At 50.9% G+C, this 21729-nt stretch overlaps 1 protein-coding gene across 11 annotated transcripts in view; it reads right to left on the reverse strand.

Moving 5' to 3' along the window:
• PTPN3 (protein tyrosine phosphatase non-receptor type 3) overlaps positions 1-21729 on the reverse strand; it is a 103857-nt gene that overhangs the window by 22307 nt on the left and 59821 nt on the right. For 8 of the 11 annotated variants that reach the window (XM_037047564.1, XM_037047565.1, XM_037047567.1 and 5 more), the window contains 7 exons: positions 19418-19552; positions 17255-17431; positions 8461-8647; positions 8219-8296; positions 7086-7142; positions 5667-5823; positions 3147-3307 (listed from right to left, as the gene is read on the reverse strand). In XM_037047564.1, the coding sequence (XP_036903459.1) occupies positions 3147-3307; positions 5667-5823; positions 7086-7142; positions 8219-8296; positions 8461-8647; positions 17255-17431; positions 19418-19552 (952 nt within the window). The remainder of the gene's footprint in view (positions 1-3146; positions 3308-5666; positions 5824-7085; positions 7143-8218; positions 8297-8460; positions 8648-17254; positions 17432-19417; positions 19553-21729) is intronic. The other 3 variants (XM_037047570.1, XM_037047571.1, XM_037047569.1) reach the window with 1 other exon arrangement.

The following is a 21729-nucleotide window of genomic DNA, read 5'->3' on the forward strand; positions in this document are numbered from 1 at the left end:
TGATCGTTGTTACGCTTTACTGCGCCCTTACCAAGTGCCGGACAATTTGTTAAGTATTTATCTCATCTCACCTTTACCACCAACCCGTGAGACACCCAACTGACCAACGAGGAAGAAGGGGCTACAGAGGTCACGGGACATGCCTGAAGCCACACGGGAAGTGAGCGGAAGAGCCAGGACTTCAAGCCTGTTTAAGGCTCCATGTGGCCAGATGGCATCTTAGATCTTTTCCTGCTCCGATGTTGTCCTAGTCTAATGACAACTCTCGCGTGTAAACACACTGTGTTGTCTGCAAAGATTATGGGGTTGTTAGGAGAACGGGCTCCGGAGTGAGGCTGCCTGGGTCCCAGGGAGGCGGTGCCATTTACTGTGCACTCACCTCCTGGACTCTGACCCTTCAGCTATGCGACGGGCTGCCGTGAGAACTCTGAGGGGTGATGCACACAGAGCCCTCGGCGCACGGTCAGTGCTCATTAAAGGCTTCCCTCCGTCTCTGTTTCTGGTTTGATCTGGCTTCCTTTGGAATTCTCCTCCAGCAGCTGTGCAGGACACCTTTCCCCGGTAAGTGGTTGTTAAATCATGTTCCGCCCTCTAGGGTTCCGTGGGGCAGTGTGGGGAGACCGAGGCAGAGGCCCACGTATCCTGCCTGCTCCACCACAGAGCAGCTGTTTTTATCTGTTCTTCATTCTGCAATTCTGCAACTGTTATTTACAAAGAGGGTTTCCCTATTTAACTTCTAGGAAATACACTGACTAAATGAAAAAGTAAATGTGCACCCAACTAAAATTCAACCCCAAAATTTCTTTGTTGTCCATTTCGAATGCTATAGTCCAACTACAAGCGCAAAATAAAGGCAAGACTTGGGACAGGCAGCAGTGGGGCAATGTTTCTGGTCCGATCTCCACCCCCTCCCCCATCACCCTCTGGACCAGCTCGGGTGCCAAAACCTCCCGGTGATCTGGTTAAGAGTGTCCACACCTACGTCCCTCCCAGCGTGGCTGATTCTGGAGCTGTGGTCTGGGCCCAGTGTGACAAGCTCTTTGGGCACTATCCATTTGGCTGAGTGTTATCCTTTGAGAAATACTACTCAAAAACACGGGGGACAGGTGGGTACTTCTCTTTAAAGCATTTTAAAACTTCTTAATATAGTCCAGTGAATGTCGTTCAAGGAAAACCTCACGTGGGACCCCATATGTAAATCCTGAGTGCAGGGGATTTTCTGGGGCACAGGTTAAGACCAAGTTTGCTCTCATTCCTTATTGAGAACACACAGCGCCTCCTTGTGGACAGTGTGATCAAAGACAACCGGTTCCCTCTGGGCTGAAGGACTTCCGTCAGCTGGAGACAGCTCCCAGGACCAGGAGGGACTCCTTGCTGTACTTTTCACAGCAGGCAGCCCTGTTTCCCTTTGCTACCCGACACTTAGGAGCTTAATTTCCCACCTCCGGTTTCTACATAACGTACATCCTATGTAATGGAGTCTTGCCCAGTCTTGGTCTTAAGCTGTTTCTGGGATTCATGATACAGCCCCTCAAATACACTGAAATTAGACTGTCAATTTCTTGGAGCCAGAAACCTACCTTCTCCCTCCTTCGCTGTGTTTTTGATCCAGGGTTTGGCATGAGGTGAACACCTGATACACACCCGCTGAAAAAACGAATGGCTGCCCATTGCCTCTCCCCTTCCCTGTCGCTTCCGAAAACACTGAACAGGATAAAACGAATTACTCTGTAGCTGGCTTTTAAGGTCTCCTCGTTTCAATTGTTTTTGAGAGTGTGTAAAAGTATGCAGTTTCAGTGTTTAAACATATATTTCAATTTTGAACTTTTGGCAAGGCCAGAAAACATAACCACTACATTTTCTTCTTTGAAAATCTAAGCCTACGTAGCCTCCTGCAGGCCACGAGAAAGAAGAGCTTTCTTTCCCTTTCTGTAGATAGTCAGGACGTGTCTATCCAATTCTACCCAAGTAATTGTATTATTACTATCCTTTACTCCTTATTTTATTTCCACAAGATATGCACTTACGTTTCATTTGTCTGTAGTATTTGCCACGGCTGTGAAGTTTAAAATCTCCTATTGATTTTCTGGGGAGCGAAATCAATTACCTTCACCTCTCACTTGTGAGTTTTCACTTTCTACTGTTGTTCAACACAGGCTGCTCTAATAACGTCCTGTGTTTACACCCTGTTCCTTACGCCATCACAAGGTGAACTTCTCACCGAACACTCTAGGCTTTGCATTCCTTCCTGTTCCACATCCACACAGCCCACCCTTTGCTGAATCAATGTGCAGTCACATGCATTTGATAAACTGCCTAGTTCTCCTTCTGTGACTCTTTCCTTTACACAAACAGTGGATGGCTGACTTCTGCTTCTGAACTGGATCTGAGACCGTCTTTCATAATTTATGAACCCAAACTGTGCATGCTGGCGTTAACCATGATCTATTTTTTAATCGACCTATTTCATGCTTCTTTGTGCTCTTTTATCTTTTATTGCATGAACTAGTCTGCTTTCTCCTACCTTGAAAAAAATTTGCCTGATAAACACATTCTATTTTCATCCTGTGAGGAATCACATCAGTAAAACTGAGCCTTCTTTGGCCCTGCTTTGCCTTCTGAAGTCTGGGTGTGCTTTTTGCTAATAGTCGCTGCCCTGTGATTAGGCATCCAACTCTGGTAATTACTCATGTTCACGAGGTTCTGGGGGACTTGGAAGGGAGAGCCACTATGCCCCATGGGATGACACTGCTGCAAATGACACACGATGCCCGGTGGGGTCAGGGACAGGGCTCCTTCATCATCCGTGGGCACTCACCCATGCTGCCCCTCCACTACCATCTACTGCTGAGCGTCTGGAGCTTCTGCGTTGGCAGCTAAATAGCTCCAGAGTCCCTCCTCCTTGATTTCTGATGCATTTCTCCATGACTACCGAATGTTACCAGAGTAAGGTGAGGCAGAGTGCAGAGACGGGCTGTGGTCCTCATGTCCTGCTTGTCGGGCCCGCTCCACTGCCCCGACGCTGGGAGCCCCTGTGCCCCACGATGAGCACAGGCCCCCTGGTGTCAGGGCTGATTCGGCAGCACCTGAGCAGCCCACTGAGGCCCCAGGGCCCAGGCAGCAGGGGAGCCCCCAGACTCCCTTACCTCGAACTGGATCAGCACCGTCCCACTTTCAAGGCCCTTCTTTAGCTGTTCCATGGATCCCTCCAATGTGTCCGCACCCTCTGGACACGTGGGGAAAATGGCATCTGGGAAGAGCTGGTTCAGTTCATCTTCAGATTTGATTTCAGCAAAGGAGTGGACAGCTGTAGTGGGCAAGAAAGGGTGCGTCTGGCTGTGCAGCAAAGCTCTGGTGACCAGTCCCCCCCCAACCACATTACACGTGTGACACCTGAATGCGGTGGTTTAGAACACCTTACTAAGGGATTAAGCACACAGTAATCATGCTCACCGAAGACACTGCTTCTCGCTGAATGATACAATGTGTGTTGATTACACAAAATGATGTACAATTCTGGCTAGTTGGGGATGGTGTTTAGTACTCAGAGGCTTTTGCCAAAGGGAAAGGATGTTTCAAAAGAAAACAAGTTCGCTCTTTGCTCGCTCTGACCTGGTTCTTCTACCCCATCCCCGCACCCCCGTTCTTGGTTCCTTTTCATTTGCTCCCTTAAAACAGGCCCTTTCCCGGTCACCACAGTGAGGTCCGGCATGCTGTCCGTGTCACCTTCGCCCCCAGAACTCAGCCCAGCTCTCAGCCGGGGCCACTTTTCAGGTGGAAACCTCCCAGGTAAACGTGTGCAGCCCTAATGTTCCCTCTATGCACCAGCCCTGCCTCTTCACCACGATCCCTCCCTGCACATCAGACTCCACACGAATAAAAAAACCTAGGACCCCACGCCGTCCGCCTGCACAACACTTCCTGACATTCCTCCTTCAATCTCCCAAACTGGAAACATGAGGGTCACCCAGAAGGGGACCTCACGCCCTTCCTCAAAAGCCTTTCCAGGCTCCTTACTACCTCCAAGAGAACAGGAAAGGACAGAAAAGGAATGATGTGTGGGCCTGAATCCCCACGACGCTGAACTAGACTCGTGATTCCCATTGTACAGAAGCAGAAATGGACCCTCAGGGCAAATAAGCTGCCCAGAGCTGTCAGGGTGGAGCACGGGAATTCAGTCCACACCGGCCTGACCCTACAGGCCACATTCTTTCTTCTGCAGAGAAGTCCAACTCTGGTGCTGCTTCCATGATTTCTGCCATATTAGCTACTCCCTATGCTGTTGACTTATTTTTCTTTCAATCAGCTCATATTTTTAGTTAAATATTTAAAAAATAAACTTAGTCACAGAAGACTAGTAGCCACGGTCTTTGTGGCTTTAAGGGTCTACGGACATCCATTTCCTCACCTCAGACAGGCCGAGCGCACCTCGACCCCGAGGCCCCTGTGAGGGCCCGCACACCACTGGTGCGTGGCGCAGCCGGGGCCTGGCTCCCAGTCTCGGGACTCCTTCGTTCCCTATCATGCTGCAGCCTTACCAGCCACACAGCAGCAGGGCAGCCCACCTAGCCTCCTGTGACTTCCTTCCCCCATCTCCTCACTTGTGGATAATAATATTGACACTGTAAGAGCGTCATGAGAATTAAAAAGGTTAATTATTAAAATAATTAGCAGGGTACAAGGCACTTCACTGGCGCTCCACGGACATCAGCCTCTACCGCAACTGAATACCTACTGTGTGCAGAGCAGGCTGCTGGGATTTGGTGGGGACGGGGAGAGGTGGGACCTGGAGGGTCGAGGAAGCCTCGAAAGGAGCGGGGAGGAGGTTGACACCGGATAGGTCTGGATGGTAAGTTTTAGTGGGAACAGAGGGAGGCAGGAGTGTGTGAGCGTGTAAGTGTGAGTGTGAGTGTGTTCGTGTGGTGAGGGGGCTGCTGTGCGTTCACCTGTGAAGGTCATAATAGAAATGTAAGCCCAGGGCTTTGAGTCACACCCTGCTAGCATTTTTCTTCAGTGTTGTAAAGCTGGGCAGAAGCATTCAGGGACTTGGCTTATTGTTTTATAGTAACAACAAGAACAGTGCGGGTGTTCAACAGGAGCCTCCTGCAAACAGCTACCATGCATCAGGCAGTACTCGAGGTCCGCCTTCCAGTGTGCGCACCATTACAGGGCGGACTGTGGTTATCCTCACTGTACATTGGAGGAAGTCAAAACACACACCGGGCAAGAGACTCACTCAAGGTCCCTCAACGGGTAGGAGGTGGAGTGAGAACCACTGGGAGGCAGCCAGGCCCCTGTCCCCTTCTGCTTATTGCCTCTCCGACAAAGCCCAACCCACAGGAATAAAACATAACCTGATCCTTCCAGAAAGGGTTGGAAATGCAAATGCCTGCGGGGCCAGGGAGCTAAGAGATGTCAGTGCTTGCTGTGGGCCGAGTGGGGTCTGGGAGGAACTGGGGGGGTCATGCCCTGTACACAAGGGCGGTGTTGGCGCTGCCTACCTCCAGAGGATTGGCCGGGAGGGGCCCGGCCCTCTGTGGACAGAACCTCACATTTTTCAGGAGGGAGGTCAGACATGAAGATTGCTGTGTGAAAGTTCTCGGTTTTCTCGAATGTTGGCCACGCCGGGCCAGAGCAGCAACCCTCCGCCCCCACAGTGGCCTTACCTTTCCTCCGGATCACCAGGGCCAGCTCCCTGGTGTGGGACTCCCGGCTGGCTTTGATGAACATCACCACTTGGTCATGGGTGTGTTCGGAGATGTCCCGGCCGTTGATTAACACGATTTGATCCCCTTCGTTCAGCTTAGGAATGCAGGTGTCCGCCTGCGGGGAGGGAAGAGCGGGTTTCTCCCGTTACCAGGGCTCAGCCCTCCGGGGAGGCCGCGGATGCTCTCTGGGCCCTGACACCTGAGCTGCGGCCGGGTTTGCCTTCTCTCCCTCAGGAATTATCGTCGTTATTTTTCCATCCTCTGCTCTGATGCCATGGCAGCTGGTTGCAGGATTCTAACCAAGTGCTGCTCACACTGTAAGTCATGAAACATTTTGGAACAAGGCTGACAAAATCACGGAAGCCATTTCTCTACAGCAGGCAGCCTTCACTTGTGAATGTCACGTAATGACTAGGAAGCTGCTGATCTCTTGTTCTCTAGATGGGCTGTTAGAAAATGGTGCTCGAGCCCTGGCTGCCGTGGCTCAGTGGACTGAGTGCTGGCCTGTGAAGCAAAGGGTTGTCGGTTTGATTCCCAGTCAGGGCACAGGCCTGGGTTGCAGGCCAGGTCCCCAGTGGGGGGCTTGCAAGAGGCAACCACACAGTGATGCTTTTCTCCCTGTCTTTCTCCCTCCCTTCGGCTCTCTCTAAAAAAGAATAAAATCTTTAAAAAAAAAGAAAAAGATAACGGTACTCCCCAGCTGAGAGAAATTTATCCACCTTGCAACGGAGAAGGATTTTGTAAGCATAACACCAAAGGCAAGAACCACTAGGGAGAGAAGCAACACACGGAACGGGGTAAAATGAAAGCCTCCTTATTTGGAAGGCGCCACAATTAGTACGAAAAAGTCAGCTGCCAGCTTAATGGCCACTTATGAGCAAAGGCCCCCCACTGGTACCTTTTTAGGAGGCATGGTGACCCTTTGGTGCTCACCGCTCCAAAAAAGCACAGGACCTGCTGAAATGGCCTAGACAGAGGGCTGAGTGCGGGGCAGTGGGAGGGGACACAGGGTCCCTGCGTCCACTCAGAGTGAGCAGAACAGCAAACTGTGCCTCAGTTCCCGTCTCTTGAGCAGCACTTCTAAATTTTCATGTGCACACCCATCACCCAGGGAACCTGTTAAAAATGCAGATTCTGGTTCAGGCAGTCTGGGGTGGGGCCTGAGGCTCTGCATTTCTAATGAGCTCCCATGTGACCCTAGAGCGGCAGCCACGGGGACCACACTGAGCAGAAGGTTCTGGAAAACAGGGACTCTGTCCTTTTTTAACTTCCATCCACAGGCATGCATTTACACACACTGTGCTACTGGCTGGTGAGAAACCGGACACGGAAATAGAAATCTGTTAGATTTAGCGGAAAGCAAACATGGTTACTTACAGGTGACTCTGGGTTTATCCTCGATACCACGAGAGGCATCTTTTGATCTACTCCTCCCTGTAAACATGTGAAATTAAGGGGAAAAAAACCACGTGAGTAGTTCACAGCAATAAGACACGCAGCTCTTTCTGGCACAGGGGAGGGGTGCGACTTCACTTCATCTTGTTCCGGCCCCAGGGACGGCACCTTTCAGAAGAACAAGGCCCCCGAGCCTGGGTCTAGTGGGCAAACCGGAAGACCACTCCACGCTCCTACTGCCATCCCCCCGTTCTGTGAACTTCAGCTGCACTTGGTGGAAGCAAGCTCCTTTAAAAAAATGTAAACCACTCCAGCACAAGGACTCCAAAGGCACAGCCCCTAAGTGATGCTGGACAGAGGAGTCTCGAGACAGAAGCCACAGACAAGGCCACCTGCGGCGAGGGCTTTGACCTTGGAGAGCAGGTCATCAGCTGGGCTCCTGGGCTACAGGAAGGGAGTGCATGGCAGCAGCTGCAGGAAGGGCAGCAGAGACTGCCTGCCCTCACGGAGAGCTGGGGTTGGGGCCCGTAAACTCTCTGGGAAAGGACCAGAGGGTACGTATGCTAGGCTTCGGGGGACAGAGGGCTCTGTTGCAAACGCTCAACTCTGCCACCTTAGTGCCCAGGGGGTCATAAACCCTTCGTAAATGAATGGGTGTGGCCACGTTCCAATAAAACTTTATTTGTAAAAATAGGTGGGTTGGCCCCTAGGCCATAGTTTGCAGGCCCTGCCTAGGGGCGGACAAAGGAGGGTAATGGCCCCGCAGCTTGCGCTGCTGTTCTCTCTCGCTGGCTTAGCAACGCTCAGGGGCTCTGCTCACAGCTCCTCTGCCAGGGGTGGATCTGCTTGCCAACTGTGGGCCCCCATCCCTCTATGCATCTATCAGATGGGTTAGAAATGCTACTCTCACCGCTCAGAGCTCAGGAGGGTGATATAAATGAGTGCCTAGCAACACCAAGCACACAGCAGGCACTTGCGATGAGGCAGCTGGTACAGCCACATCAAAACACTCCCAGCTCCGGGGGATGGGCCCGGTTCCCACGTAGCCTCGGGGACGTGGCATGCTTCCAGTGGGCCTCAGAGCACCAAACTTCTTACAAATCCACGCAACATACCTTTAGATTAAATCCAAATTTTCCATCTTCATCTGGCGTGATACGGATCAAGACCAAGTAGCCATCACCGTTATCATTCTGGAAAATGTGGGACAGTGGTCAATTATGTAACTTCCCTCTCCAGTGGTTGATAAGAATACGATTTTGGTTGGTCATCACTATTTAAACAAGGTGCCTCTGCGCCGGAAGCCGGTGGGTCACCTGGCTACCTCGGCACCCAGCCAGGACCTGCGCTCACGCACCTTGTCACAGTAGTACTGGCTGGAGTCCTCGATGGAGCCCCCCTTGGTCACCCTGTGGAAGTCCTCTAAGAACTGCTGATCCACGCCATCCGGCGAGCAGGAGCCTGGAGCGTTTGAAGACGGAGACACAGAACTGGATGACGTCCGGGTCAGGCAGCTTTGTGCTGGGTTGTTCTCCGATATACTCCTTCATCGCCGGGGGGGAGGAGATGTTTTAATAACTGGATTAATATTTTATCGGAGCAAATGTTGCTGACTGTTGAGGCCTCACATCCCATGGTGGTCACAAACCCTGGGCACCTCAGGGCTCTGGCACACCTGAGGCCACAGGCTGCCCTGTCCCCTTCTGGTATAAATATCACCACCATTCGTTTTGGGGATAAGGGGCAGAAGGTCGGGCGGACCCAGGAGCTGCTGAGAACTCAGCTCCCTTCCCAGCCACACGAGAAGGGCGGCGGGGAGACGTGCCGGCCACTCTGGAGGCCTGGCCACTGAAGCTCACTCAGGGGCATGAATCCACCCCTTCTGCAAACGCTTCCCTCCCGTCTCAATCCTGCCAACAGAATGCTTCACAGAACTCTTTGCTACCCAGAGGAAATGGGACTGATGCTGCATATCCAGGGCAATTTATATCAATCCTAGTTTGCTTTATTTGCCTGTGACATCCATTTATTGCTTGTGCTGAGAATGCATGTTTTATTTTTCTCTAATACAGGTCCTTCTGTATCTTAGAGCTGCACTGTCCAACGTGGTGGCCATCAGTCAATTTACTTAAATTTAAAGATGAGAAAGTTCTTGAATTGTACCTATCCATTTCAGAAATGAGCAATAGTCACATGTGGCTAGTGGCACCTGTGTGGGACGGTCATAAAATGTTCCCACCATCGCAGTAAGTTTTGTTGGACGGCACTGTCTGAGAGAACTGCAGGCCATCAGAACTAAATGGGCCTCTATGGTCATCTGGTCCACCCCCCCTCCACAGATGAAGAAACTGTCATCAAGAGACACTGAGTGGCCCAAGGTCACAGCTTTCCTCTCACTTGACAGACAGAAGCCTGATGGACATGAGCCCCCAAGCACCTCTTTCCTTTCCAGGCCACACCGAGTCTGCTCCTAAGACGCCCCCCACATCCTCCCGAGCCCCCACCACACAGTCTCAGACCTCACAGGGAGGAACCATCTCAGCCATCACAGTGCCGGACGCTCGACTTCTCTGCATCACACCCCTCCCTGCACTGGACCACCGTCAGAGCCCCGGGCCTGGCAAAAGGTGCCTCGCAGAATGTGGGGCTTTCCTTGTGTTCTACGTGCCGGGTAAAGTGATGGGAGAGGTAAGATGAAGACATTCTGAGAAAGAGACAAAAGGCAGCTGCCCCCGCCTCTTACTGAATCTTTATTTCAAGCCCTTATTCATGAATTTTTCATTAAGTTAGGGCTTCTCTGTTTCCTAGAAAGTTCAAATTAGCTTACTTTAAATGTAAAGTCTGCATCATATTCACACAGCATGAGTCACAATAATTCTCATTCGCTTGAATATAAAGATTCAGTTACAGACCAGTGTAGGAATATGGACATATGCAGAAGAGTTTGGTCTTACGGTTTTCAAGTTGAGGGAAGGGTGTTGTGGATGGAAGGCATTTCAAAGACAGCATATTTTGGAATTGAAGCTGTATGCTAGTGGTAAGTTTTCAGACTAAAAATAAATGAGACTTTAATTCAAATTAAAAAAAAATTCCCCCAAGTAGTGCAACTTTCTTGTTATAATGTTTACAAGAGCACCACCTAGTGGCAGAATCAAGGCAAAGAGGGTTCAGAAAATGCTGTGTCCAGTCCCAGGGTGGACCTAACATTTAACACGAAGAAGTTGCAAGTACCAACAGCATACACACGTTCAAAAGTTTGGAAGACTCTGGAGGGTGACAGTGATGGAAAGGGTGAAAAGCATGCAAACAAAAGAACAGAAGAGCAAGGTGACGAAGCAGAAGAGAACAAATTTCAGTAAAATTCTAATGCATTTTATATTCATTATTTTCCTAAATTTTTAATGTGTGAATTACATAATCCAAGGTTTTAAAGTATTTTTCTTTTCAGTATAGAACACAACGATCTATCTAAAACAGCCCACAGAACTAATAAGAGTATATCCAAAGTCATTATGTGCCCAGTACTATTTTCTAAGCAGGGTCGGGGAGTTACTTGTTGACAGCAACTTATTAAACACAGGACAGTATTTTTTGGCTGATCAACTGTGCACAGATGTTCCCTGTAGGCTGTAGGAATGTTCCACTCGGAGTGGAGAACGGACAGACAGATGGTGAGGAGGACACCAGATGACGAGATGCAGTGAGAAGGTGGCAGCTGGACACAGCACGATGCCAGGAGCGAAGCTGCCAGACCAAGTGGGCTTCCTCTCTCCTCGCGGCGGGACGAGGTGCTACTGAGGGGGAACCCAGTGGCTGAGGAGGGAGGGGTGAAGGGAGAGGGGCACTGGGGGGTAGACCAGGGTTCCTGGGGTAAGGAGTAGGGGAGGGAAGAAAGACAGTGATTGGGGAGGGGGGGCAGGTGCAAGAGGTCTGTCCCTGAGGCAGAGGGGGGGACACACAGAAGGGGGACTGTCACGGCCGTCTAGGACCCGTCCGGGATCCAGAGCAGCCAGGGTGGAAGTGACCCACTCACTCCCCCAGCTCCCTGGGAATAAAGGTGCAGAGACAGGCTGACAGGCAGGTAACACACCCCTGGAAACGTGCTTCAGAACTGTAAACGTGAAGGGTTCAGAAACGAAAGCCATGACAGAATTCTTTTCTCTGAAGGAAAACAACGTTAAAGAGACTAAAAATGGCAAGACTGCCCATGAGAAAAAGTCCTGGGTGATGCTTCCATCCCCCCTGCGGGGACAGCTACAAGGACCTCTGCCCTTCAAACCCGCCGACAGCAGCGCAGCTGTGCTCCCACGGTGGGGGCTCCACGGCTCTGATGGGGCCACGTGACAGAACAGGGTGCCGTCTCCTGTCACCTTCCTCTCTGGAGACTCTGACCTCCTGGAGGAGGGAGAGACCCCAGTCCTCTCTCCATTCCTCTCCCAGCGCACTTAATGCTCGGCCAGGCACACAGCCAGCGCTCAGTGAAGATGCTGAGTGAAGGAGAAAAGACGCCTTTCCGAGGCCCCTGGGGTTCGTGGAGTTCCCCTCAAAGAGCCCGGCATTCACTGGGTGACCTGGACGCTCGGGCGAAAAGAGACGGTTGTTCGACAGCTCTTGGCACGGGTAAGATCGGGGTGCCTGGGAACAGGATGGGGGTCTCACTAAATGCAGGCCTGCGGTGGGCCGGGGAGTCCCCAGTCCCCAACAGCTCCCTGGGGAGGCTGGTATTCCTGAGCCGTGGCCGAAACTGCAGCTGTGGGGGACTCCGAGGCAGGGCTCTCTCAGAATGCTAAGTTTCTTCTGAATAAAACTCCTGGAGAAATGTCTCACATGGATCCTCGTGTAAGGTTCATTGAGCAACAAAAAGGAAAGTGTCTTAAGTATGGGTTCTTATGATACGGGGACATTCTTTCGTGTGACACTCTCATCTCTGCGATAAACGCCAAGGGCTCAAGACCAAAACTTAACTCGAGAAGGCGCAGAAGAGGCTGCAGGAGTAAGTGGTTCAAGACCTGTTGCTTTCTGAGCTCTATGTCCTCACTAACGGAATCACGGGTTATGCATCTGTCCTCTCGCTGCCCCTCACTGCCCCCCTCGGATATTAAGACACCTCAATGGCAAGAGAGCACTGGTTAAATTGCAGTCGATTTGTGCTTGAATTCTGGGATGAGAACTTCCCGATTAGTCACTGAGTATCTGCTAAGCGGTGGAAAGAGCGGTGAATAGGACTCGCCCTCAAAGAGCTCGTGCCTAGTTTGAGAGAAGATATAAAACGATAATGAGGCCACGCTGTCATGGTGATGCTCCCATGTCAGGGGTTTGGAGGGGGCCAGGAAAGGCCTCACAGAGGAGGTGGAGAGACTCAGTAGGAGTTTCAACAGGCAGTAAAGAGGGAAGAAGGTACTTTAGGCAAAACACCAATATAAAAATATAAAATATAAGTATAATAAAATTTAACAAGCCAAAGCAGCAATACATGCAGAGGCATGATGCCTTGGAAAAGCACAGGAAAGGCACTGAAGTAGGGAAGTGACATGCCTGGGCGTAGATTTTGGAAAGATAAGCCTGCTTTCCTTGACAAGGGCTGTCTGGAAGGGGGAGAGACCAAGGCCAGGACAGGTGGAGGCTACTTCGACAGGCCCTGCCGAGATGATGGTGGATGAACTGGACAGTGCAGTGGGGATGTGGGAGGGTCCAGTTCAAGAGGTGCCGGGGGGGGGGGGGGGGGGGAAGAATCAACATGGTGAGCAAGGGGGAAGAAAAGGAGTCAAGGATGGCCGAAGTTTCCAAGAGGTGGCAGCTGGGCAGTCCTGCGGTGCGGCCCCAGAGGGGCCGAGCCTGGGCCACGCTGAGTTTAGGATCTCCGTCATACATCTGTCTACATGCGAGTGGCCCGAACCAAGTGAAGGGCAGGCATGGTGCAGGGAGAGGGAGTGCAGAACACTTAGTGAAACACTGTCGCTGGCTGGTCTCTGTGGACGGCCTAGAGATCCTGTCTGTCACTACGATGAAACCTGGGTGCCACCTCTAGTAAAAGCAGCCTGCACTCGGAGAATGGTGACTGAGAGGGGGCAGGGTGGGGAGTGGCCAAAGGAACTGGAGTTGTTTAACTCAAGGGACAGTGGGTGGGGCTAGGATTCTGTGATGAGAACTCAGCAACACACGGGCTGCAGCAGCACCTACCACACGGCCCTGCTCACAGACGACAAGTAACCGAAACTCAGCCGAGTCTTCTGCTCGGTTCCTCGGTGTGCAGACAGACACCACGTGAGGCTACTATACACCACGGGCGCCTGGCGTGGAGGTAGCAGGGGGTATCCTGCTGTGCACACCTGGGGGCTGGTGTGTACTTTACCCAACGGCCCTGTCCTGCTTCCCATAACTCTCTGTTTCTCTGTCCTCTGTCCGTTGAGTGGTGGAAGGAGAGGTGAACAGAAGAGGCATCAGGCAGAACTGGAGACAGACACCCTCTGGGGTGCCCCAGGGGCTGGAGGCAGGGATCTGGGGACGGCAACGCTCACACTCAGTCACGGCCACGGAGGTGGCTTCCTGCACAGTCTGGACAGCCGAGCCGTCCAGCAGCAGAACAGGCTGCCACGCTGCGGCAGAGCTGCCTGTTACTGGCAGAGACGCCTGGTGATGGGGCCTAGGGGATTCCTACAAGGCTGAGGGGCCAAAGAGGGGCTAAAAAGGGAGATTCCCAAAGTCTCCTTCAATGCACACAAATTGCTAAAAAAAAAATTCTGCCTGCCATTATAAAAGCAAATTAAAAAACCATTGTTAATAGTGGTAAAATGCACATGTAAAGCTATCATCATAACCATTTCCAAGGGCAGTGGCAGTAAGGGCATTCTCACTGTGTGCACAGACGTTCTGGAATACAAAGTGCCAGCTGCCCGTGGCCCGTGGCACAAGGCAGCTCTGCAGAAGGAGACAAGCAAAGGGCCAAGGCACCATGTCAACACGAAGCCCGACTCCCTCTGAGGCAGCAGTGTCTCCTCTGGTGACTTGCCCAGACAACTGTGATAAAGAAACAACAGAATTCTCCTCCACACAGCCCTAGTCTGCCCGCACACTTGTTTTCCTCCAGGTCTGCTCTGCCAACTCGTCTTTCCTTTAGGGCACTGCCCCTCCACTCCTCTGGGTGTGGTGGGGCTGGTTGGTCTGGGTGTTCTGTCATGAAGGAATCTTCCTTCTCTGCAGATTTTAGCCTTTGCTCTGAAACAAGGAAAGGAAGACAGAACGGCCGAGGGAAGCTTCCGAGTAACGAGCACAGCCCACTTGGGTGCAAAACAAGCTGCCAAGGATTCGCACCCACAACCCCAAACCTGGCTGTACACAGCAGACAGACTGGTGGGTGACCCATCTGCCCAGGTACTGTTCACAGACCCGAGCCTTGCCACTTGAGGTTAAGAGCTAATGTCTCACCGCTCATTTTCTCCCTTTCTCTTTCCTCTTCTGGCTTAAATGGGTACAGAACACTGCATTTGAGTCTTCCTTCTAAAAGGAACTCTCGTCTCTGCCTGTGCTATTATTCATCGGATTTCTCTGACAGAATCCTTTTTGCCTCTTAACACAAATCTGCTATATAAAACATGTCAAACGTTTCTTAAACATTTTGCAAATACTCACTGAACTAACCACACAGTTTTCTTTTCACCAAGTACAGATCAACCTTTCCTGCTCGCGTTGGGCAATGGCGAGCCCCCACACCCCAGCGCTCAGGGAGGCCAGCTGCCTCTGCCGGCCCAGAAGAGGGAGGCTTTCCATCAGCAAGAAGGGGTCCCCCCACCTGACTGAGGTCGGAGGCGCTGCAGAGTTTCAACTGTTCACCCCGCGTGCAGGGCACAGCCACCACCACGACTTGTGAGACGTCTATCGTCGGCGTGCTGGCAAGGCTCCGCCAAGGAAGGCTGCTTTTGAATCACTGTTAGTTGCTACTTTTAACATGGAGCTGTAAAATCAGAAGTGCCCCAGGATGACATCGTACAAGGGCTCACAGGGGAGTTTCGGAAAGAACTGAGGTGCAATGCAGAGGGGTGAGCAGGGCTTGCGGAAGTGCATCTGAAATTTCATCTTAATGAACTTCAGCTCACACAGCCGTACGTGGCCAGTGGCCCCCGCCGAGCTGCTGGCAGTCTAGACGCTGCACGTTCTGTTCCCGGGGCGTGATGGCAGCCACAGCAGAGCCGGGCTTCCCAGAGCCCCCCGGTCAGTTCCCTACACCCTCTTCCTCCTCTCAGCATAGCAGCGGAACCCCACCCACGGGGGACTCCACCTGGTTCGAGTCATGCATCCCTGCACTCCAGCCTCACGTGGTCGGATTTGCGAAGCCAGTGTCACCCAAAGGAACACACACCCTCCCACCATGTCCCCACCAGGGCTGCAGTTAAAGCAAGAGACAGTGATCATTTCGACAGAAGCAACATCCACGGTCAGGTCACAAGGAAATCAGGACAAGAGGGATTATCTCACTAGACGTGTTAAGAACTCAGATAAGCTGGAAACCATGTTTGCTGTGGTCTGGGACAGCAGAGAGGCAGCGACCGCACGTAAGCAGGCAACGAGGTTTGCACTTCACCCCTGAGGCCTAGGCTACAACCAGGCTGCATTTGCTGCTTTAAGCCAGTAGCTACAATGGTAAAAAGTTACAGATTAACTAAAGTGCCTCCTTACTAACCTATGCTGCTTGGGGGAGGCGTTATGTTTATATTTTGGGCCAAGTATGGAACGTCACAGAATGGGAACTGATGACTACGGCTGACTACCTAACAGTTGATCCTATCCCGCTTCAGCTTAAAATGTCATTTTACTTATTGATAATCTGTATCTTTGCCACTTCAAAAGATGATTTCATAGCTTACTCTGAAATGAAGAGCTATGGATGGCAGAACTATGAATTCATTAAAATGAAAACAAATTAAGCCTAAAATTAATAAGGCAAGGAACGGTAGGGACTCTCTCAGAAACCTGGGCTAAGGGAAGCCAATGCAACTGAGCATAATATGTAGCTCTGAGCTCCCTGGTAATCAAGTCAAAAAAAAAGAACTGGTGCGTTAGATACATCTTATTGTATAATAAGAGAACTCAGACCAGTATTTTAGAAGAGATCTTTTTTCCTGGCCCTGAGAGGAGTTGGTAAATTTAAAAAGAGACAGTGGGCACGGGCCTGCGAACCAGACGATCGCGGTTCGATTCCCAGTCAGGGCATATGCCTGGGTTGCAGGCCAGTTCCCGGCAGGGACCATTTCCCAGCAGGGGATGCACGAGAAGCAACCATACATTGATGTTTCTCTTCCTCTCCTTCCCTTCCCCTCTAAAAATAAATAAATATTTAAAAAAAATAAAAAGAGACAGTGGGGACATAAAACAATTTAACACAAACCGTCCTTGACAAAAATCTAACAAAAAATCAGACATGTTCTATGCATCTTTTTTCTTTATACTAACTACTTACTGAAGACAAAATGAAAACAGAAATCCTAAGGGCATACTGTGGTTCTGAGAAGGCTTTCTGTGGAGAGCTAGAAATAGGCATATTTCTTTTTTTTAATACTTACTTATTTAGGGAGAGAGGAAGCGAGGGGGGAAGACAGGGAGAGAAAGATCGATGTAAGAGAGAAATATTGATCGGCTGCCTCTCGTATGAGCTCCCACTGGGGACCTTGCCTGTAACCCAAGCATGTGCCCGGACTGGGAATTGAACCGGCGACCTTTCACTTTGTGGGACGATGCCCAACCAACTGAGCCACGGGGTTGGGGGCAGTGTATTTCTAGTGATGCGGAACCCTGTAGTGGTAAGACTTTGACAAGCCAGAGAAATCCAGTGTGGGTAATACGCCTGCACCTCTGGAATACGGAGTGACTTAGACTCGGCTTTGCTCACGGAGAGCAGACTGTTCTGTCCCAGCAGATGACATGTCCTGGGAGGGCAGGAGGTCTCGGGAAGTCCAGCCTTAAACCCCAGGCACCCACCTTGCCTGCTCATGGGGGAAGGGAGAGTCTGACGCCTGTCCTCAGCCCCGCAGAAGCAGCTTGGGGAGCTGGCTGCAGGCTCCAGCCCTGCGCTCCCCTCACCCAGCCCCCGGGGCCAGAGCAAATGCCTCGCCAGCCCAAACAAGCCGGTAAAAAGAGAGAATAACACGATTACTTACTCTTGGTGCGGGCTTTGGTTCTGAGAAACCTCGGAATCGCTGTCCTTCGGGGAGAGCGAGCCCTTGTAGGTGTAAAACACATCCTCGGTTTCTGTGATGTACGTCATTTCGTTGGTGAGGTTATCTGCGGAGGAGTGCCGCGGCTTTCGGATTTCGTGCCGGAGCCGGGGACTTCGCCTGCGTGGGGGAAAGGTGGAGCGAGAAGCGTCGGAAGCAAATTCCACTTAAAAGTTTCTATCAGACACCAGTGATCTAACTTTGTGCTCTCACCAGACTCCTGGGCTGATGCTGTTGGAAATTAAGAGCCAGTTAACCCATGGCTACCCCAGAATCCACCAAGGGCCCCCTGGGCCCCCAAACTCTCAGCCCAGTGGTGCAGCCCCCAGGCCAGTAAACTCAGTTTTATATAAACAGGCAGAGGAGTCTGGTTTATGCCCTTTGGGAAGGCAATGAACGTTGATTTAGGGTGAGTCATTCTTCAAGGAGAAGTCAAGTTCTCAATGCATAAATAACAGGCCATACTGGGGCCTGAGCAGATAATTTTTCTGATTAATTTTAACAGCATAAACAAGGGGTTCAGAAGTCCAGGTACAGTTTTGGCAAAACTCAAACCCTATTTCAATTTCCCTTCATGCGAATGTCACTTGACCCAAGAAGAAAGGTTTGCTCTGTAAAAATCCATCCCTTACGTGATATTAGAAGGACATAACAGCACCATCCTTTCCCTCCGACATCAGCAGTAACTGTGTGGCCTTAAGCAAGTCACACCACCTCTCTGGGCCTTAGCTGTACCTACCTCCCTGCTCCTGAGAATGCATCAGATGAGGCAATGTCCTCAGGATGGCCGGGGCAGCACCTGGGCATCGGCTCTTGCAGTGGGCGATTCCAGCCTGCTGAGCTAAGTTCTACCTTTCCTCAGTCTTTCCACTCTCCCCTTCTTAGCCACTTCTCCTGAGGACTGTCAGGGCCTCCACTATCCACAAACTCCTGGGCCTGGATGATCAATAACACTGTGCCCAAAGTAGAGCAGAAAGGCTCGTAAATCCTCAGGAGAGGACCTATAAATAGCAGTAAGAGCTCCCAGCCAAGGGTGTGGCAACATCAAACCCGCTGTCCTGGAAGCTGTCCTGGGCCTCTGCTGTCCCTGGCACTGCTGCCCAAGAGACTGTCAGACAAATGCCAACACTAAATGCCATCGTTCTCCCTGCCAGAGCACGTGGCCCCAGCGGAGGGTCCTCACCCAGAGGCCCGTGAGAATTTCCCTTAGTCCCAGCAAGTCCCAGCTCGGGAGTCCACAGGTGCGCCCGTCTTTCATGAAACGGACAGGAACCCACACTCGCATTCCAGCGTGGAGCAGGGGCAATATTCCCAGATCGGTTTCCCCTCCTGCTGCTGATGCCAGGCTGTTTTGGAGGCATCCACAAAAATCGCCTGATGCCTTTGGGGGACCATTATAATAAAATAACAATAGTCATTTCACCTCATCCTATGTTTATAGCTTACAAAGCACTTGTACATTATTTCATTTGGGGTGATTTTTTTTTATAACCCTTTTACAGCTGGAGTGACTGAGACCCGAGAGGTAAAGAAACTTGTTAATGAACAGAAAAGCCAAAATCGGAGTCCAGATTTTTCAGCTACAAACCCAGCGCCCTTCCTGTTTGCCAAACTGCCACTTCCTTCCTTTCCGGTCAAGTCCGTCATCTTAAAAGTTGGCAGGCTCCCTCCCCAGTGCATTTGCTGTGTGTTGCTGAGGATCGCACATCCTTACATCAGTCACATCATGCAGCTTTACCAAGTTTCCCCCAAATTCACTCTGAGCAATGTTAATGGGAGAGACGAGATTAAACAAAAATAAATGTGCTCCTTGTTTCAGAACTGGTTAGGGCACGCACGGGCTCACGTGCACTACCATTCCAAGAGGGGCACTGCAGGAGGCTGCGGTCCTCGGGTTTGTGCAGCCCAAACACACCAGCATTACACACCAAGGAAAACGTCTGGCCCAACTTGAGCATTTCAGGGAAAACAGTTCAAGAGCCAAACCTGCTGATGTAAACTCTGATTGTAGACCATTTCTAGTTTAGGAATGTATTGAGTTTCTGAGTTTTGAAGAAGATAAAGAGTTTAGTGTGGGGGGTGCAGATTAAAATAAAAAGGACATACCAGTTGGGAGTAATGGGGGGGGACCGAGAAGGCAGACTCTTGGTTTCTAAATGCTCCACTGACATGGATCTCCGCATGGCCGGGTTCCAGACCATCCCTCCAATCACCTTTCTGCAATACTGGTTACTTACAGACCTGAAAAACCAGACGCAGGTTCACTTTCTACACTGCCGTATTCGACAAGGAAGAGACAACAGCACAAATGGAACAGTCCGCAACACAGTCCCTCCCGGGCCTGCGTGACACCAGCCGAGGTGAGCAGGAGCAAAGGCGTGTGGGTCAGAAGCAATTCTTTTCTGTTCTGGTTTTTCCGTACGTCACGTCTTCGCTTCTGGTGAAGACATTTTCTTGTCCTTGCTACTGCAAGCAACCAAGCTGCTTCCAGATCTTACCAGGTGAGAAAGAATTTCAGGATAACATAGAAAAACAGTTCAAGTCACTCCCAGGAATTCTCACTTGACTCACGCTGGCATGGGTACACACGCCGACCGTCTTTCCAGGCGCTTCCGGTCAGCCTCTTGGCACAGGCCGCCACGTCCACCTGGGTCACTCTCTGAGAGAAGACCTGGGGGCGTGCTCACTTAGACAGGAGAACCAGGTCTTGTCCTTTGTGCCACGCTGAAGGTTACTTTGGAATTTCATTTGCACCAAGAATTTAAATCTTAGCTAACTAGACCCCCTCAGAACACAAATTGTTACTTCAGGAGATGAAGTCTGCAGCCAGTTTAGGGAAAACTCAGTTCTGGAATTTCTGAATTTTAAACAGTATTTCAATGTCTTATTAAAACAGTCCACACATTTGCTGCAGTCTAAAATCACCAACAACAATAACACGCAACAACAACCAAAAGGATACAAACAATGCAAAACACCCCCTAGAACAAAAACGTACCAATTTACAATAAGAAATACTGTCGTCACCCTCATCGAATCGCTCCCAGCAGCCCTGCTGGGAGACTCTCCAGCAGAAACCAAATGGCCATCGACTGGGAGCACAGCATCAGGAGGAGGAAAGCAAGCTAGACGATTCAAAGGCTTAATGTTCCCCAAAGACTATGTCATAGGTTATTAATAGGCCCTCTTTGTGGGGGGAGGGGAAGTGTTCCATGGCCCTGTGAGCTTAGAGAACACAGAACAGGTTTCCTTCATGCGGACCTTTTCAGGGGGGTCTAATGTGCAAATGTGCAGATGTCTCTCTGGGGGCTGACCAAGTCATGGAACCTCTGTAAGCCTCAGTTTCCTCACCTATAAAATGGAGATAAGGAGGACTGAGATTTTCCAGTCCACCGAAGCTGAAACTCCAGCGTTGCTGACCTGTGCCCCCGAGCCCCTCCCCGTGGCAGATGAAAGATGGTTACACGGTCTTTGACTCCCAAACCCGAGCTGGCCGGCGACTGCTACGACCAGGAGTAGCTGTGCCAGTTCTGGGCCTTGCCTTAGACTCTGTCTTAGACTCTTGGAGCCCTGAGCCTCTGTGTATGGAATACAACTGCCCTGTGGGGAGTCTGGGTGAAGGGGCCCCGAGACCACAGAGAGGGGGTGAGGGAGCCAGGCGAGTCCAGCCCTCCAGTCATTTCATCAACACCAGGGATGCGAGAGAAGTCGTCTTGGACCCTCAGACTAGTGCAGCCACCAGCTGCGTGTCAGGGAGAAACCCCAGGCTACATCACTCAGGACGAGGACCTTCCCGATCTCCTGACCCACAAACCCTTGAGAAATCATAGGATGGCTGGTGCTTTAAGTTACCAAAATAAGGGTAGTTTTTTATGCCGCAGTGGATAACCAGATCCCCTCTCCCCCACCCCATTCCATGCTGGCTGTATTTTATAGAAGAGGAAACCGAAGCAGCAAAGTAAATTGAAACTGAAGAGACACAGGCGGGATTTGAACCCAGGCTGCTCGGCACCAGAATCATGCCTCAGTTGCTGGCTATGGCAGCTCTGAGCTGGCCCAAAGGACTGGGTCCAACGGAAGTAGATACTACATTCCAGAAAGTTGTGTTCATGACTTGTTTACCAATGGAAAGACTGAATGGACAGAAATACTGGAAGGTATTACAGGAGCAAAAACCTTTGAAAATATATTTGTTCCTGGTTTATAAGAAGCCAAGAGAGAGCATTCACCACCAAAAATACTGTCACTAACAGGAACTCCCTACTTACTGACTCTGTAAAGTTACTTAATGGTCATCAACAGGACGGTAAGGTCCCTGGGACAGTCTGACTCAGTCCCACACATCAGACACCCGCTCGTGCAGGGACGTTAGGTAGTAATGGCCATATCAACAATGCAAAAACCCACAAAAACAATGT

Source organism: Sturnira hondurensis, unplaced genomic scaffold, assembly GCF_014824575.4.
Source record: "Sturnira hondurensis isolate 20B ecotype Veracruz unplaced genomic scaffold, ASM1482457v3 Scaffold0006013, whole genome shotgun sequence".
NCBI classification, from domain to species: domain Eukaryota; kingdom Metazoa; phylum Chordata; class Mammalia; order Chiroptera; family Phyllostomidae; genus Sturnira; species Sturnira hondurensis.